Here is an 18,122-nt window from a genome sequence, read left to right as displayed (position 1 = left end):
TTGGACATTTAAAATCATGGTGGTGTGCTGGTTTTCCTAAAGTTTACCCTTGCTGGATAACTTTTGGAGCTATTTCTGGATGAATTAACCTAGCACCCACAAATTACATTTGAAGGTGTGTGCGATCAGATACTTGGGTATATATATTTAATTCTGCCTAACTGAATGGTATATGAGATAAGATGAGATGAGAGTGGTATATAAGAAGGCTGTGCTTCATTAATAAGCATAGGAAGCTCTTTGGGACAGACCTTATGCTGGTACACAGAAACCTGGCTGCAGAGAAGGAACTGGGTGTCTGCCAAATAGTGCCCTGGCTGGCCATGGTAGATACATCCCTGTTAGGAAGGTCAGAGAGTAGCAGGTTATTACCGTCTCTATAATTTGCTTAATGCACACAATCTTAGAACTGTGGGCCTGATTCAGACCCACTCGCGAGCGCTTAGCGCTTGCAAGCTGGTCGATGGTGGCCCAGTGCGCATGTGAACGACGGAGCTGGCTCTGTCGTGCGCATGTGTGAAACCAGGGTAGCGACAGGCAAACCGTCGCTACTGGTCTTGTACCAAAGGGGGCGTGCTGTCGATGTTGAGTGACAGCATGCCCCCTTTGGTGGGCGTGCCGGGGGCGTGCCTGCCCAGATGGAGGCATTCCCATGGGAACGCCTACCATCTGGGGCCGGCCCCACTGACATCACAAGTGCTGTCAGTGGGAGTGCTTTCGGCTCTGTTTGAGACAAAAGCACTCCAGGGCTTGCAGCAATGAGACCCTACCACAAGGGTCTCGTCGCAAGCCCGATGGTCGCGATGGTCACCCACAGCTATACGAGCGGCCAGGAGGCTGCTCTAAAAAAACAGAGGGACGGCCCTGATTCAGAGCGAGCGCTCTGTCAGAGCGTCCGGCTCTGAATCAGGTCCTGTGTTTACTGTGTATGTTGAAGGAAAGCCACTGTATGGCACAGGGGTTAAAGTGGTCCGGAACATGGCGGAACTGCATTCAGTCAGTTCTATTTGGAAACTGAACCAGTTCCGCCTCCTCCGGCTCCATTTACCGGGCACCTGCTGAGATTTTGTTACTAGTGGGTGCCCAGCTCCTTCCCCACAGCGCCAGCGGCAGCCAGAAGCTGAAGTTCACTCCTGAGCTCCGGCTCTCCTGTTTCCAGCAGTGGGCACTATGGGAGAGACATCATGATGTCTCTCTCATAGTTCCAAGGACTGGTTGGACCAAAGGCAGTGGATGCAGGATCAGGGCTTAAGGTAACAATTGCATTACCAATGGGGACACTACTACAGGGGGCATTACCACTGGGGCACTACTACCGGGGGCATTACTATGGGGGCACTACTACAGGGGACAATACTACTGGTGGCATTACCACAGGGGGAATTACCACTGGGGCACTACTAATGGGGGCATTACATAGGGGGCACTGCATAAGGGGCACTACTACTGAGGGCACTACATAAGGGGCACCACTACTGTGGGCTCTGCATAAGGGGCATCACTACTGAGGGCATTGCATAAGGGGCACTACAGCTGTGTGCATTATGTGTAAGGTGCACTACTGCTGTGGGCATTGTATAAGGTGCACTACTACTGTGGGCATAATGTGTATTAGGGGCACCACTACTGTGGGCATTGTGTATAAGGGGCACTAATGTGGGCATTGGGCGTGATTCAGAGCCGCTCGTAAGCGGCCGCTCGTTTGTTCCGAGCGATGTTAGCCCAACTGCGCATGCATACAGATCGTAATACGCATGCGCGAACCAGTCACTGCGGACGAAAATCGTTTGTTCGCTAAATAGCGAATGCCTGCTATTTTGAGTGACAGGAGGAGGCATATGTGGGTGGTAACAGGGGAAGGTGCTTGAAAACGGGGAGTGGAGACCAGAACGCAGGCGTGCTTAAAGGTCAAAACGGGCGTTTTATGGGTGTGCATAATTAATACAGCAGCGTCATTGACCACGTCACTGGGTTATTTTATAGTCAGAACTGCTCGCAAGATTGTGGTAGGAAAAACCAACCACAAGAATAGCGAGCAGTTCATACGCTGGTCGATGTACTCGATTAATCTAATAAATAGCGGACCTGACGTAGGATGCGAACGGCCAGGGGGCGTAGTTATCCAAAAAATGACCGCAAGATTTGTTTGCTCGTTCAGACATGGAGGCGTGAACAGACCGCAAAGAGCAAACGGTTCATTTGAATAGCCACCCCCTTTTCCTGAACGACCGTTCGCAAATAGCGTCTGGCTCTGAATCAGGCCCATTGTGTAAAAGGCATTAGTGATCAGTAAGGCTGCATAGACATAGGCTGCATTAGATTCAAAGTGTTAGATTATAAGTGTAGTTACAATTTTATAACTAAGATGGTGTTACGCCGGAGTTAAGCTGGAGGAAAACTGAGGAAAAACATCCTTAAAACCAGAACACTTTCTGACCGACACCAAGCAACATATTTATGTGAAATACCAAATTCACCATCTTCTGCTTTAAGAATATCCAGGAAACTCCTTACTGCGCTCATTGCTTGAACACTGCAAATACTTCCTACGTGCTGCTCTTGTTGATTGATCTTTGTTGATCATAACACTTCAGACTGGATCGGCTCGGGACATTGTAATTTTTGCCCTCATACTACATAAAATATTGTTTGTATTGCCTTTTCCCATTGGGTCACATCTATCCACTTTAACCATTTGTTTAATAATTAATTCCTGCACCCACTACTCACACACCTCTCTTTATATATCACTTTTGGAGCTGCGCTCATACATTAGCAGCACTGATCTTTTATCTGTATTTGTGAACATTTAACAACTTTAATCCACACTGTCTCCATATCACAAAGCCTCCACTTCAGTTTTTATCTCACTTATTACCTCGTCCACAGCATGAACATTCTTACTTCAAACACCCCCCTTATTCAGTGTCCACAAAATCCTCTACTTTATCCATCCCTATCCTCCCCCTCTTGTCTCCTCCGATGCTGTTCCCCCTTTTTTCTCTCATCAGTCTGCTTTCCAACCCTCTGCTTCTTTCCCTCTCCTTTCCTGTTCCTTCACTCTCAACCACCTTCCTCCCTCCATGGCCTTGCTACCCCACCACTAAGCCCTATACCCTTTTGGGTATAGGGCTTAGTGGCTGCCAAGAGAAATTCTGTGCCCGGATACAGCAACATCCTGTGGGACCACAGCATGTTGGGGATGGCTGCACCCATTTGTGGGTGGGTCTAGCATGTGAGATGCACCCACTCACAGGAGCATGGCATAGCTTCCAGCAGCTGGGATTAAAGTAGTCATTACTATATTAGGATGGCGGGACAGTCCCATAATATATGCATTTTTTATTAGGATGTATTTAGATGCTAAAATGTAACACACAATAATTAAAGTGCTACAACTTTATTTTGTACATCTCTCATGTAAACAACACATAATCAAAATAATTTTTTTTGTCACAGAGATAGATGAATGAAGGACTTAATTTTGACATAACATCAGGTCATCTTATACACACACATTCCGCAGCACATATCCTATCCCACTGTTCCATGCTCCTTCCTCACTATCTACCCCTCTGTGTCGCCCCTGTCTGTCTGCCCCTCCCCTTTAGAATATAAGCTCTCATGAGCAGGGCCCTTATCCCTCATGTGCTTCTCCTCCCCCTACTTATAGTATCATTTACTCCTAAGTCCCAAATTGGCACCTAACACTTGGTTGCTGAGGCCCTGCTGCTTGTGTTATGCAGCTATGTTTATAAACCATGTCCTTATCCTACATTGTGTTGTATTACCATTAACTGTTCTTCTTGTGTGCTAATTAATGCACTGTGTAAGGCACTCCGGAACCTTTGTGGCGCCATATAAATAAAGGATAATAATAATAAAGGGGCACACCTGTGTGTCATAACATGAATAAGGGACACTACTATGTGGTGTAATGTGAATAATGTGAGTAATGTGAATAAGATTGTGCTACTGTGTGGCGTAATTTGAATTAGGAAAATTTTTTATGCGCCTGCTCCTCTTTCTTTTGAGGACACACCTCTTTTTTGAGCTCACGCCCCTTTATTTAAAAAAGCACCGAAGGGGGGGGAAATGAGTTCCTCCACGTCTCTTAGACCACTTTAAGCACTGCTGTTGGCTATATGCTGAAAGCTACAGTACAGTGTTTTGTTTTTATTGTGTGAACAGCAGCTTCAAGCAAAAGCTCTACACAGGTAGTAGAGCTCCTGCACATGCTTTATTACATGGCTGGTAAATATGACGGTATGTTAATGTTTCAGACAATAAAATATAATATACTCACAAGCAATGCACATTGTAGGCCTAATTCAGGATTGGACACAGATGTGACTGCGGTTTTTGGCAGTACACTGGCTACATCTTTTTGCAAATGCCACTGCAAAGTCCTACCCTGGTGTTCATCCGTGCATATGAGTGGTGGATTTTAAATAAGGGCTGCAGCCTCCTCAGTAAAATGCGCCACTGCTCTGTTATCCCCCAGTCCACCCAAATGTGAATGGCAGTGGCTTTCCATGGGAAGCGCTCGCTGCTAATCACAGATCAGACAGGCAATCCCTGGAGGAGGTGTTCCCTCCCCCAGTGACTGCCAGTCAGGACTGTCTGTCAGATGCAGCCCCTAACCAATGCCATTTTTCTACACATGGGCTGGGGAGGGGTGGGGGTTTCTTTTTCTGTTCTTTATATATGCATGCGCATTGAAAATGCACAAGGGGTTTGGAATGCAACCCTGGCAGACCCCCCCCCCCCCGTGCACTTTGATCATACACACTGTAATACCTCCTGGTGCATCTGTATACACTATCATCGGTGGCAACAACAAAACTTGCAGCAGGTATATGGCAGGTGCAGACTGAGTATGGCCTCCAATGTGAACGATCGAGTGTCTGTGTACGCAAATACTTCAGCCACACACCAGCATAGCACACCCTTAAGACGGACCATCTCCTTGAGTCTGAATAGTCACCTCCCATTCACGCCCGGGAAGCACGGCGCTTTTCCAATACATTTCTGATACTGTCCATCTCAATCACAACAGCTCCTTTATGCATACACTCTGTGTAATGAATGTGCCCTAGGAGTTTTTAGGGATTTTTCATGCACGCACAATACAAAAAACTTGCCATCTACATGAACATCAGCATTGCGTGTGGCTCTGAATCAGGCCCTACAGTGTATGTGTTATGGCCTCTGTACAATTTGTAATGAATTCTTTGCAATATGCCAAATATCTGACTTTTACTAATCACTGCTTCACCTGTATCCTCTGTCCTCTGAGCATATCTGTGTAAAATGAAGATTGCTAGTTACTTACTATGGAAACAGAGGCATGTGAAAGGCTAGTTTACAGAATCATCAGCAGAAGACAATGCAGATATTTAAATGTTGCCATTATCTATAAAATTGATTTTTAGCTATATAGTAGCTTTTAGCTAATCACTTTTACCCTCAGTATCATATTTATTTTCCAAACGTCACCAAATATACCTAATTTAATACTCATGTTCTCAACTCATATGAAGATTAATATACTCCCTATTACATAAATATATTATTTGAAACCGGACTTCTGCCTGAAATTACTTGTGAAGAACTGACTTTTTTTTAAAGCAGCAAGATAGTAATTATTATGTACAACAAACTAATTAATAAAACAAAGTAAAATATCTTGTGTCAAAATCAAAATTGGACTTTATTCGCCAAGTACAAAACATATACATGGAATTTGACTCGGTAACCACTGACAAAGTACTCAGTTTACACACCAAATGATAAATCACGATACATACTCAATATGTCTAAAAAAAGAAAAGTTATAATACAATAGAAGATACATATAGGACTACCTAAACAAGCAATTATTATTAATGATTTAACTGCATAATTGCCTGCGGTAAGACACTATTTGTATATCTTGAGGTCCTAATCGGGCAAGATCTATATAGTCTATCGGACGGAAGTAATTGGAACAAATCATGGCCAGGATGGACCACATCCGCCACAATATCTTTGTCCTAACCTGTCCACTAAAGCCCTAACCCACAGTTCATATGAATCCTAATTTACCATTATGTTATACCTAATCTATCCTTAGTGATCGAAATTCAGCCCTCATACTAATCTACCAGCTCCATCACTAACCATATTGGTCCTGATTCAGAGTTGTACACAAGCCAATCCCAGAAATACATGCTGATCGTCAGCTGTATACTGAGTTGCATCTACCTGTATGTAACTGCCCCCGTTCCTTGTCAAAGAAGCCGTCATCAATATCAACCCTATTCTTGGTACAAGAGATCTGTATGAAATCAGATGGATCTCTGTATATGGTCACCTCTTAATACCCTTCTGCCTACACGCCCATGACATACCCTACGTGACACGTTGCCTCCTTGCTACACCTACTCAGCGGATATGTGGCTGATATGTGTGGCACTCTGCATTGCCTGTAGCTGCACAAAACGCACTTGTCTTCCACTCTGAATCAGTCCCAATGTCTCTAGAATACTATTAAAATGAGCCCTTCTGCAGTTTTCATCCCACGCTATCACATAATCATGCGCAGTTTTCTATTGCTGGTCACATCTTGCTTGTGACTATACTGGGCATCCAAGTATGAGGCCAAATTTCTCAGTTCTGAGTGTTCTTTGATCAAACCTTGGGCCCAATCAGTGAATGAGCTTATGACCATTGGATGATGACTATACACAATACAAATTGGACTATTCCTAAACAGATACTTGGAGCTTTGCGTCAGTAAACACAGATGGAATTTACAGAGTTTTCTGTGTTCACACCCTACAGTGTAGGGCACCATTAACCAGTGTCTTTACAGTATGGGCTGTATTTAATGTATTTAGTATAGATGTGCACCGACCCCGAGTTTTGGATCCGGGTTCATCTTCTCGTTTTGGTTTTGCATTTTGACATGTTAGCATATATTCCAAAACCCGAATTCGGTTTTAAAATCAGAGTTCCGAACTGCGTGAAGATCCGAACTGGGACTCGGGTTGACTCAGTACCCCAAAGTGATTCCGAACTAGGACTTGGTTTTACTTGGAACCCTAAATTCGATTGTTGTCGGTTCTCTGGGAACCAAACCAGCACATCTCTAGTATTTAGACACATACAAATAGGAAATAATGTGGCAGCCAATTACTAAATATTTTACATTTTCCAAATATTGTGTTTATATTTAGTTATGGTTCTCATAACCCACTGAAGTATTCTCATCCAGAACATAGCAGGTCAGTAAATTTAACAATTACTGGTTTATGAAAAATCCATATGTGTACCATTTACACCACTTAGTATTAAGTCTACAATGGAATTTTACCACTTATTTTTAAGATCAACTAATCAAAAACAGAGACTTTACCCATAGCTATATATACAATCCATCCAGGACTAAAAATACGTAATTAGGAGATGTATCAAGCCTCCTAAGGAGTGGAGAAGTGGGCATGTGGATAGTTGGCCATAGCAGCCAATCAGCTTCTAGCAAGCATTTATCAAAAACATTTTATACAATTATAGGTAGAAGCTGATTGGTTGCTATGGGCAACATCACTTGTCCACTTCTCCACTCTTTAGGAGGCTTGATACATCTCCCCATAGATTCCCTAATATTCTCAATTATTTTAAAAAACATAGGAGCTAGTACAATATTATGTAATTTATGATGCCGTTAGTAATACTTACATCCATTTTAAACTGAAGAAGGAAATTTTCTTGTAGTGCCAGTATTCTTAAAACAAAACAAAACAAAATAAATGAATAAACAATATAATAATATATGAAATGCAGTATATCCAGTTTTATTTCTAATATTAGTTCTGAAAATGTTTCTTACATAAATTCTCTATATTTTATTAAATATATAATTTATTGAAATGAGTTAATAAACTATCAGTTCTGCTTCAGTGTCTGTACACAGATCAAGGACAAACCTAAAGTAAACTCTATAGACACTGTATATAATAATAGTATTTATAAACACTCATCTGCACATAAAAAAGGCAATAAAACAAGGTTGCCACAAGTGAAAACCATTTAATTGTTGGTGGTAACATTATTTCCCCACTTCATTTAGCACTAGAAATGCAGAGGGATGAATCCTCTATTATTAGTCGAATAGTCTTCTAGTAGTATATCTGTACAGAAAGGACATACATGCAGTACTGTACATTTAGTAACAACACACATTCAGAGTGAGACAATTACTTTGCCAAGTCATTCAGATCCAAGCGACCATCTTTATTCTTGTCAAAGAGTTTCATCTAAAAAGGAAAAATATTACCTGTCATTGCATTTTAAGTACACGACAAAATTCTGTACTGTATGATGCCCTTGTCATCTGTACTTTAATAGATTAATTATTTGGCTACATGTCAATGGTTACATGATAGTCAATGTTTTTGGTATTAGGGGAGAATATTGCTGGTAAGAGCACTGTCTGTGAACTGCCACTTACAGGGTGGGCAAGTGATAGATGGAGTTTACAGTGATCTGTATTATTCAAGTAAAAATAAACAAAGTAAAATAAACTGTAACACCACTTACCATTGTATCCGTATATTCATCCAATTTATCACCAGTGATTATTTTGTTGTGTTGTGAGAAGAGATCTTGCAGGAAATTCTGCTTTTACAAATATAAAAATAAAACTTTCAAATGATCTTACTATAATGCATTTAAATGTATCTTACAGCTTTAGCTGGTTAAGGAAGAAAATATATATGCGGTATATGTACTAAACCTTGAAGAGAGATAAAGTGGATGGAGATAAAATACCAACCAATCAGCTCCTAACTGTCATTTTTCAAACAGCCTGTAAAGTGACAGTTAGGAGCTGATTGGTTGGTACTTTATCTATCCACTATCCAGGGCCGGATTGAGGGCCACATGGGCATGGAGCTGAAAATGACCAAGAGCCTATTATGAGAAGCAGAGGAGGCGTGACCAGTGCTGTGAGGGTGTGGCCAGTGCCATGTGGGTGTGTACACCAACTATACTCTCAGCCCCAATGTCTCCCTAAATATGTAAAAGAAAAAAAATGCTTCATTTTGTGAGATAAATAGAAATACAATTTTATGACTTATGATTTATGGCTGACCGTGTGGACAGCAGATGGCCAGTCAACATCATGTTGTCACAACAATGGGCCTATGTATATGCTGAGGCCTGGAGCTGTAGCTCCATCCGCCCCATCGTTAATCTGGCCTTGCCACTATCTCTCTCCAAGGCTTAGTACACAGACCCCTTTAAAGATTGACAAACTAAGACATCAGCAACAGAGATTTGTGCCCATTTCTGCCTGTCGTGTTCTTCATCCATCTCCCTCTCAAAATTGTATCTACTGCTCGATAACAACCCTAGCAACAGTGACTGGTATGTGTGGGCAGTGTTACAAGTGGTGCTTACACAGAGACAGACTGTGTTTTAAGCATTTTGGACACTCTGTATGGCTGCTCTGCTCCAACCATGTATGTGTCTTGTATTCAGTGGCCTGCCTGCTGGTATGGAATGTGGCAGTTTACTGCCATTGCCTGCCACTGTGCACTTAGCCGCCACCCTCGAACTAGCACTCTCAAGGGTACATGATCAGTGACTCTATGGGAGCACTATAAGCGACAAATTAACCAAATATGTTCTTTCTATTCTGGATCCATAGGAAACTAAAATTTCCTTTAGTTCTTCTTTTTTTGTCATATTCTAAATGGGATCATTTGTCAAAATCCCTTCATAAAATAAAAGCCCACCCACACACTAAGGCTGACTGATCATAGACATGATACCACCCTACCCACACAAGTATCTTACCATGCTGGCTGCTTGTGATTAGCTAGTGGTAAATAGGAGTCCTGGTTACTGTGTGCTGCTTTTATCTATGTCATCTGTAGCCATATCTCATTCAGTGGCAGGTTGGGCCGGGGGGCAGGGTGCCATGTGCCCCCCGGCCCGCAGCGTAATGCGGGCCACGGGCCGGTGCAGTCTGTGTCACTGTGACACAAACTGCACCACATGTGTAGCGCTGACCGGACGGAGTCCGGTCAGCTCTACACAGCACAAACACACAGCCGCCGGAGCCGGCAGCTGTGTGTTTGCTGTAATCAGCAGCCGCTGAGAGTTTGTCAGACTCTCATCGGCTGCCACAGCTCCCACTGCGGGAGCCATCTTCCGGCTCCCGCAGTGGGTAATGGGAGAGCCGTCGTCATGACGACGTCTCTCCCATAATGCAAAGCGGCCAGAGGAGCCGGTGGAAGCGTCGGGACCAGGAGCGGGAGTTTCAGGTAAGTGTTTTTTTTTTAAAATTAAGTCTCTCTCTACGGGGGGGGGCTACTGGGGGCACTACCAAGGGGGGGATTACTCTGGGGGCACTACCAAGGGGGGGATTACTATGGGGGCACTACCAAGGGGGGGATTACTATGGGGGCACTACTAGGGGGGGGATTTCTATGGTGGCACTACCAGGGGGGGATTACTACTGGGGGCACTACCAGGGGGGTGGATTACTACTGGGGGTGCTACAAGGGGGGGGACTACTACTACTGGGGGCACTACCAAGGGGGGGATTACTATGGGGGCACTACCGGGGGGATTTCTATGGTGGCACTACCAGGGGGGATTACTACTGGGGGCACTACCAGGGGGGTGGATTACTACTGGGGGCACTACAAGGGGGGGGGACTACTACTACTGGGGGCACTACCAAGGGGGGGATTACTATGGGGGCACTACCGGGGGGGATTTCTATGGTGGCACTACCAGGGGGGATTACTACTGGGGGCACTACCAGGGGGGTGGATTACTACTGGGGGCACTACAAGGGGGGGGACTACTACTACTGGGGGCACTACCAAGGGGGGGATTACTATGGGGGCACTACCAGGGGGGGGATTACTATGGGGCACTACCAGGGTGGGGGTTTCTATGGGGGCGCTACCAGGGGGGGATTACTACTGGGGGCACTACCAGGGGGTGGATTACTACTGGGGGCACTACAAGGGGGGGACTACTACTACTGGGGGCACTACAAGGGGGGGGACTACTACTACTGGGGGAACTACAAGGGGGGACTACTACTACTACTGGGGGCACTACAAGGGGGGCTACTACTGGGGGCACTACAAGGGGAGGGGACTACTACTAGGGGCACTGCATAGGGGGGAGGGGACTACTACTAGGGGCACTACATAGGGGGAGGGGACTACCACTGGGGGCACTGCGAGGGACCACTGCTGGGGGCTCTATATAAAGGGCAATACTGGGGGTACTGCATAGGGGGGAGACTACAACTGGGGCCACTATTTAAGGGACATTGCATAAGGGTTACCACTATTGGGGGCACTGCATGGGGGTGGTGGACTGCTACTGGGGGCACTGCATAGGGGGTACCACTATTGCGGGCACTATATAAGGGGCTTACTACTGGGGGCACAAGGGGCACTGAACAGGGGGGACCACTACTGGGGGCACAAGGGGCACTGCATAGGGGGGGATCACTACTGGGGGCACTACTGGAGGCCTGCATAAGGGTGTTATCTCCTGTGGCACACGGGGGCACTGCATATGGGCACTACGACAGGGGGCTGCCCCTAATCTTTATTTTTACCTTACATTAATCCCATATGGACCCGCCTCCTCCCTGAAACACTTGAGGGGGGGCGGCGCCGTAGCACGCACGTTCTTCGGGCACCCTGGCTACACGCTACTCCTCTGCCAGGGCTGCCTGCATGCATTTGCCCCCCAGGCTAAAAGTTGCCAGCCAGCCCCTGATCTCATTAGTTATTTGCAGTGTGTCACAGCATTAGGGCTAATCTTGTTAATTAACCTATGCACCACATCCCTGAAGAGTTGGGAAGAACCCAGAACTTTTAAATGCAGGGCTGATAGCCATTGGGATGTGCACACTGCCCCACCCCCTATTTGCTTCCATACAGATGATGCTGTCATTTATAATGACAGCAATAAATACACAGATTTTATTATAAGTTATGCTGTTATACTTAGGGGTCTATTTTAAGTGAATTTGTAGGATATACCCCAAAAACACCCGTTTTGAAGTGATATCCGCAAATTTACAGTAACCAATGAATGTATCAAAGGGGAGGGAGGGGGCGCAGCAGAAATAGGAGATATCTGCTGCAGTCCCCAGTATTATCTTTAGGTTTCTATAGGGGCTGCTTTTTGCTGAATTTGTCAAACTCCTCGGCATTAGCCACTGTAGCTAAGAGTTACCAGGAGAAGGATTAATCCCCAGCACTCTCCTCTCATGCATGCATGGTCAGCATTAGCACAGCACTCTCCTCTCATGCATGCATGGTCAGCATTAGCACAGCACTCTCCTCTCATGCATGCATGGTCAGCATTAGCACAGCACTCTCCTCTCATGCATGCATGGTCAGCATTAGCACAGCACTCTCCTCTCATGCATGCATGGTCAGCATTAGCACAGCACTCTCCTCTCATGCATGCATGGTCAGCATTAGCACAGAAGGAGAAGTGAAGTGATCTTTCAAGTCTTTTTTAACACGTCTGGGTTATCATTTCTGATTGCCACAAAGGGGTGGGGGTCGCAGATGGGACAGAGGAGCTGGGGTGAGTTGGGGGGAGCAGAATGGGGCAGGGAAGGAGAGGGACAAGCGAGCAGCAGTCAGAGCGGGGCATCTTTGTGTGCAGAGTTGATATTTCACATTGTTTAATAAAAAGATGTAAAAAATCATGTTGTTAGTAAATGTGTGATTTAGACCCTGAAACACAAAATCAACCAAAAATTTACCAAAATCGACTTTTAGTAAATATACCCCATGGTTTTGTATTATCACATCAAAAGAAAAATGTATATATATATATATATATATATATATACATTACAAATATTTACAGTACAGGTCCTGACGAAAATGCTTTGACATTGAAACTTTGACCACAGGAAGACAGTTGTGTATTATTGAAACGTCTGATTGTCCCTTATACAATACTTCATAGGTACAGCGTCTGACACACTTTTGCTGGCAATGGGGTAATGTAATCATTGTTATTAGTGAGTGCTGGATTTCTGGATCGTATATATATATATATATATATATATATATATATATATATATATATTCATATACACAGTATATATTAAATGTATGCCAGACTTTTGCTTTTAAACGTTTATAAATGAAAGTGAATGGATAATGAGAGAATCTATTACTGCATTTGCTGTTAACCCCAGTCTCATCTTTAGGATTTCATCTGAGAGTGCAGATGAAATCCTAAATATGAAACTACTCTAGTATAACATTTGATTAAATATAACATAAGGAAAGAAAGCGCTCTTTTCATAAGTGCCAGACCTCTACTTTTCATGATGTGTCGCTGGGACATTGAATGGCTAATAAGTGCCTGGAACAGATCCCAGAGTGCAGTGTGCTTCTGCTGTCAGTTATGGTAACTGTGGAGTCAGCATAGACATGCTAACATCACAGATCAGAAAGCACAGAATAAGAAAAGATAAGAAGTCACCTTAATGGTGTACACATGGTAGTGACTCAGGACACTAGAAGGGAGCCCTGTGTGTGCACCTCAGGTTCCCATGATCGGTCTGACGTGCGTATCACCCCAGACTGTGAACAAACCAGTCACATTTTGGCTTCAACAGTACAAACCTCTAGTATTGCACCATCAATTTTACTGCTTTATTAAAAATTAATTAGGAAATTCTTGTCTGGAAATCCTGCATTTGCCCCTAGAGGATGTACAACCAACAAAATAGGAGAAGTAGTGATTATGTGTGGGTACTGGTGTAATGTATAGTGAAGAGAGTGGTGGGTGTAATTAATGTGTGGGTGGTATTATTGTAATGTGCAGGAGGTATTGATTTAATGTATAGTGAGAGAGGTGTGGATGTTATTAGTGTCATGTGCAGGTAGAAGCAGCATATTGCATCAAGCATGTGCTTAACTACCATAGGTGCAAGGGGTGCAGCTGCTATGGGGCCCACCTGCCTTGTCAAAGGTACATGTGTTATATACATTTTTCGTAGGGGCCCTTACAAACTATACCTAGTTACGACACTGGCATCAAGTATTGCTTTTTTGCATTATTCTGAAATCTGGAATTTGCAAACTTCCCCTCCAGAAATCCTGCGTTCACCCTGCATCAGATAATACTGCACCTGGGCATCTGAACTGCTGGGAGGAGGTAACAGTTGTTATTTTCATAAAGTCTAGTGTGTGAGGGCTGAGAAGTGGGTAATGGAGGTAGTAGGGGTAGTAGGCTGAAGCTTTACCTAGGGCGCCAAGAAACCTTTCACTGCCCTGTTTGCTGTTCAAATTAATAATATTGAAATGACCATCCTTGTGCAAAGGAAGACAGACGTGTGGTAAATGACAATACAGTAATTACCCTGAGTTCCACTGCAGAAATAAACCCACTGCTGTCTTCATCGTATTTCCGCCAAATCTGAAAAAAAGTGACTTTAATGGAATGTAACACTGTTTCAGATAAATAGCTATACTGTAATGTATAGTGGCAGTCATTCTGACTGTATCAATTAACCTGGTTACAAAAATTAAGCTGGGCATACATTATCAGATAAAATGTGTGTCAGACCGACAGACATTTCATCTGACAGCCTGAACTTAGCAGATATCGTGGCCATACACTGTGATATATGTCACAGTGTATGGTACGATATCTGCTATTCTCCCCTGGGCAGTAGACAGTGCCCCGTTCCTCCCCTGTAAAGAAATGTCAGGTGGTCGGCCGAGGCAGCGCATACACTGCCAGATGTGGCCAATCAATTATCGGAGCAGTCGGGTATGTTGGCCATACACTATGCAATAATGGGCCCAATCTGCTGATAATCTGCGTATCGGGCTGATAATTGCATAATTATGCCTGGCTTAAGAAACACAGTACATGTAAGATATAACAGCAAAAATACAATACCTATATAAACACAAAAAATTTACTGTTAGAGCCTAAAACACCTCGAAATGCTCCCATGAAGAGACAGGTTGTAATGTAGACTATGGGTCTCATTCAGACACGGTCGTTAGATGCAAGCGGTCGCTCTGATTGAGGACGGCCACTTGCATCTTGAAGTGCGGCCTCCTGGTCGCTAGCTAAGCTGTGGGTTACCACCCACAGCTTAGCGACTGACCAGGGTGATGGTCGCAATGGTCAGGACCATCGCGACCATCGGGGCTTGCGATGAGACCCTAAGGTTGGGTCTGGGCACTCGCAAGCCCCAGGGAGCTTCCTGCTCTGATCGAGCAGGAAGCTCCCCACTGACATCATTGCTGATGTAAGTGGGGCCGCCCCAAAATGGCAAGCGTTCCGTCGGGGAACACCTCCGTTTGGCCGGCCACCCCCCCGGCCCGCCTTCCAAACAGGGCAAGCTGTCAATCAACATCGACAGCTCGCCCCCTTTGGTGCGAGACCCTGAGCGACGGAGCGGCCGTCGCTAGCCGGGTCTCGCGCATTCCCACGCCGGAGCCGGCTCCGACATGCACATGCCCAGTGGGCAAACATCGACCTGTTTGCGAGTGCTCAGTGCTTGCGACCGGGTCTGAATGAGGCTCTATGTCCCCTGCAATCCATGTACTGTAATTACCTTAAGTTTATCATACACCACAAAATGCATTCCACTAACACCTGGACCCTGTGATACATACTGCTGAGCTCATTCTAGCATAACGTTTACCTTGCTATTTTACTTATGATTAGAAATATTCAGATATACATTTTGTTAACTTGCATGGTGAATATTGGCAGTTAGAGTCTGTTATGAAATTAATGCCAGTTAATACAATTACAATGTAGGTTAGGATGACTTTTTTATTCTAATGAGTATGCTATAAGCAAGGAGCATAATAAACGTGTAGCAGTCGTGGTAACCGTGCCACACTTACACATACCCGCATGAACTCCACGCTGTTATCCAAAGGAGTCTCTCTACGAAAAAGTAACAGAAAGTTTTCATCTTCTGGCAAAATCATATTTGCAAGCTGGAAAAAAAATATAATGTGATCAGTTAGAAAAAAAATCATCAAACTTTAGTATCCAAATTTCCATTTGTGCCTGAAACAATATTTGTACTTCCTAATGCATATCTAGGCTGGAGAACCAAGTATCAAGTGTAGACCATCCATGGTCCATGTACAGTATGAAGAACTTGTGGCTGCACTTTTAGTTTTTCTATGACAGTAATGGATATTTGTTGCTATATATTACTGGTTGAGGTCTTTGTATTAGTATTTGATGAGTTCTGTAGGAGATATCACTCATAGGATTTTTACAACAGAAACACGTGTTATATGTAGGATCCCATGACATGGTGTAATAGAAGTTACCATAAGCATTGTGCGCTATTACTGCTTATCATTACATCACAAAGGAGAAAATGTAAATTATTGACAACTAAAATGAAAAATATAAAATTACATATTTTATGCTATATTTTGAAACCAAACAGGATTACAGTTATTTATATAGCCACTGTAATGAATATGATATCTTACATTTTACAGGATGTACTTACACATTTAATTTTGCTAAGATGTTCATGATTACTCACTTTATCTAAATATTTTGTTTTTTTTGGCATATATTATAAAAGAAACAACTGCTTAATACTATGTCAATAGCTTGTATAAAAGTATTGCATTGCTAGACAATATATGTAGTAAATATCCTTCAAAACCAGATAGAAGGTGTCCTGGGAATTTAAAGTGTTATTCTGTGCTCAGGTTAATGTTCCTGTTATGTCAGGAGTTGGGCAAGTTTATCCTCATGAGTATTTCACATATTAGGCATATGCACCTACAGTACAGCTGCTGTAGATGGTCTGGTGGATTGGGGACATGTGTGTTGTCTCTCCCTTGTCAAACTCTCAGCTAAATGTGTTCTGCATTAGTCACTTTTTGACAGATCCATGATGCAACATCCATGAGTTTTCATATTTCTGCACTGAGTCAGATGCAGTAGAAAGAGTCACATGCCTATTACAAATAAAGGCACCTTTCATTTATTTCCCAAATCTATATTTAACATTGTCAATGCTATCAAAATTTCAAAGCTGCTGTCTCGACAAAACACCGGGCATGCTTCCGTACTCTCACTGGTGGATCGCTCAGAGAGATATTTATAGACAGTAAATAATAGGAATATGACATAAGCGCGATAACCCAAAAGAGCAAAGATATGAAGCTGCGATGTTAGAAATGTGAGGTTACAGCGCTACTAAAATAAAATAAAAACATTTATTTAAAAAATCCAAGCAATAATCACTTGTTCATACCGGTGAACGTGATAAATGGCTTGTGCACTGTATGTTGACCTAAGTACATTTGCGTAATCCAAATATTTCCTCAAATGTACAGTAGCACACTCATTATTATGTAAATACTCATTGCCAGTACTCATACTGCTGGGCTTATATGCCAAAGCTGATCTGTTCACATTCTGAAAATTGCTTAAAAACAACTAATTTATAACATCCCAGACAGAAAATATGACATGTGACTGGTTCCGGCACTATTCCCATTTCATCTACAGCGGTATCTATTTGGAAAAGGTTTTGAAGGAGAAAAAACACTCATCTTTTTCTTCTCATCTTCCAAAACTGCCATACAGTAACCCCTGAACATGTGTCTAGATGTTATCAGTGGATCGGACAATAGACATAGGGTAACCGGGAGCACTGAGTCTAACAAAATGAAATAAGAGCCTTTTAGGAGGAATATCTTTTGTGCATCAATAAGTACGGTGCAAGTTTATGTACTAATAATGATGAATTTTGTATATTGCAATAAATACTTAAAAATAAATTAGGGATGTGCGCCGGACCATTTTTGCCGGATTTGGATTTGGATTTGGTTCTAATTCGTCGTCCGGCTTTGGATTTGGATTTGGATTTGCCAAACTGCGGTGACTGGCTTTGGATTTGGATTTGGATTTGGATTTGGATTTTTTTACAATAATTGACAAAAAAAGCTAAAATCACATAAATTGGTCTTTTTTTTCTTCCTAGAGTATTATTAACCTCAATAACATTAATTTCCAGTCAATTTAGACCATATCACAGCTTATAATATTGTTTTCAA

At 43.3% G+C, this 18,122-nt stretch overlaps 1 protein-coding gene across 3 annotated transcripts in view; it reads right to left on the bottom strand.

The window, feature by feature from the left end:
* The window catches only part of SCGN (secretagogin, EF-hand calcium binding protein), a 68,262-nt gene that overhangs the window by 29,148 nt on the left and 20,992 nt on the right, over positions 1–18,122 (bottom strand). For 2 of the 3 annotated variants that reach the window (XM_088475965.1, XM_088475966.1), the window contains exons 4-8: positions 15,936–16,025; positions 14,419–14,475; positions 8,584–8,661; positions 8,245–8,300; positions 7,723–7,768 (exon numbers count right to left, since the gene is read on the bottom strand). In XM_088475965.1, coding sequence (XP_088332091.1) covers positions 7,723–7,768; positions 8,245–8,300; positions 8,584–8,661; positions 14,419–14,475; positions 15,936–16,025 — 327 coding nt within the window. Of the gene's footprint in view, positions 1–251; positions 339–7,722; positions 7,769–8,244; positions 8,301–8,583; positions 8,662–14,418; positions 14,476–15,935; positions 16,026–18,122 lie in introns of all 3 variants that reach the window. The other variant, XM_088475964.1, reaches the window with a different exon arrangement.

This window comes from Taudactylus pleione, unplaced genomic scaffold, assembly GCF_031769625.1.
Source record: "Taudactylus pleione unplaced genomic scaffold, aTauple2 ptg000179l, whole genome shotgun sequence".
Lineage (NCBI taxonomy): Eukaryota > Metazoa > Chordata > Amphibia > Anura > Myobatrachidae > Taudactylus > Taudactylus pleione.
The sequence above is the reverse complement of the archived record's forward strand: the minus strand, read 5'-3'. Positions and strand labels throughout refer to the sequence as shown.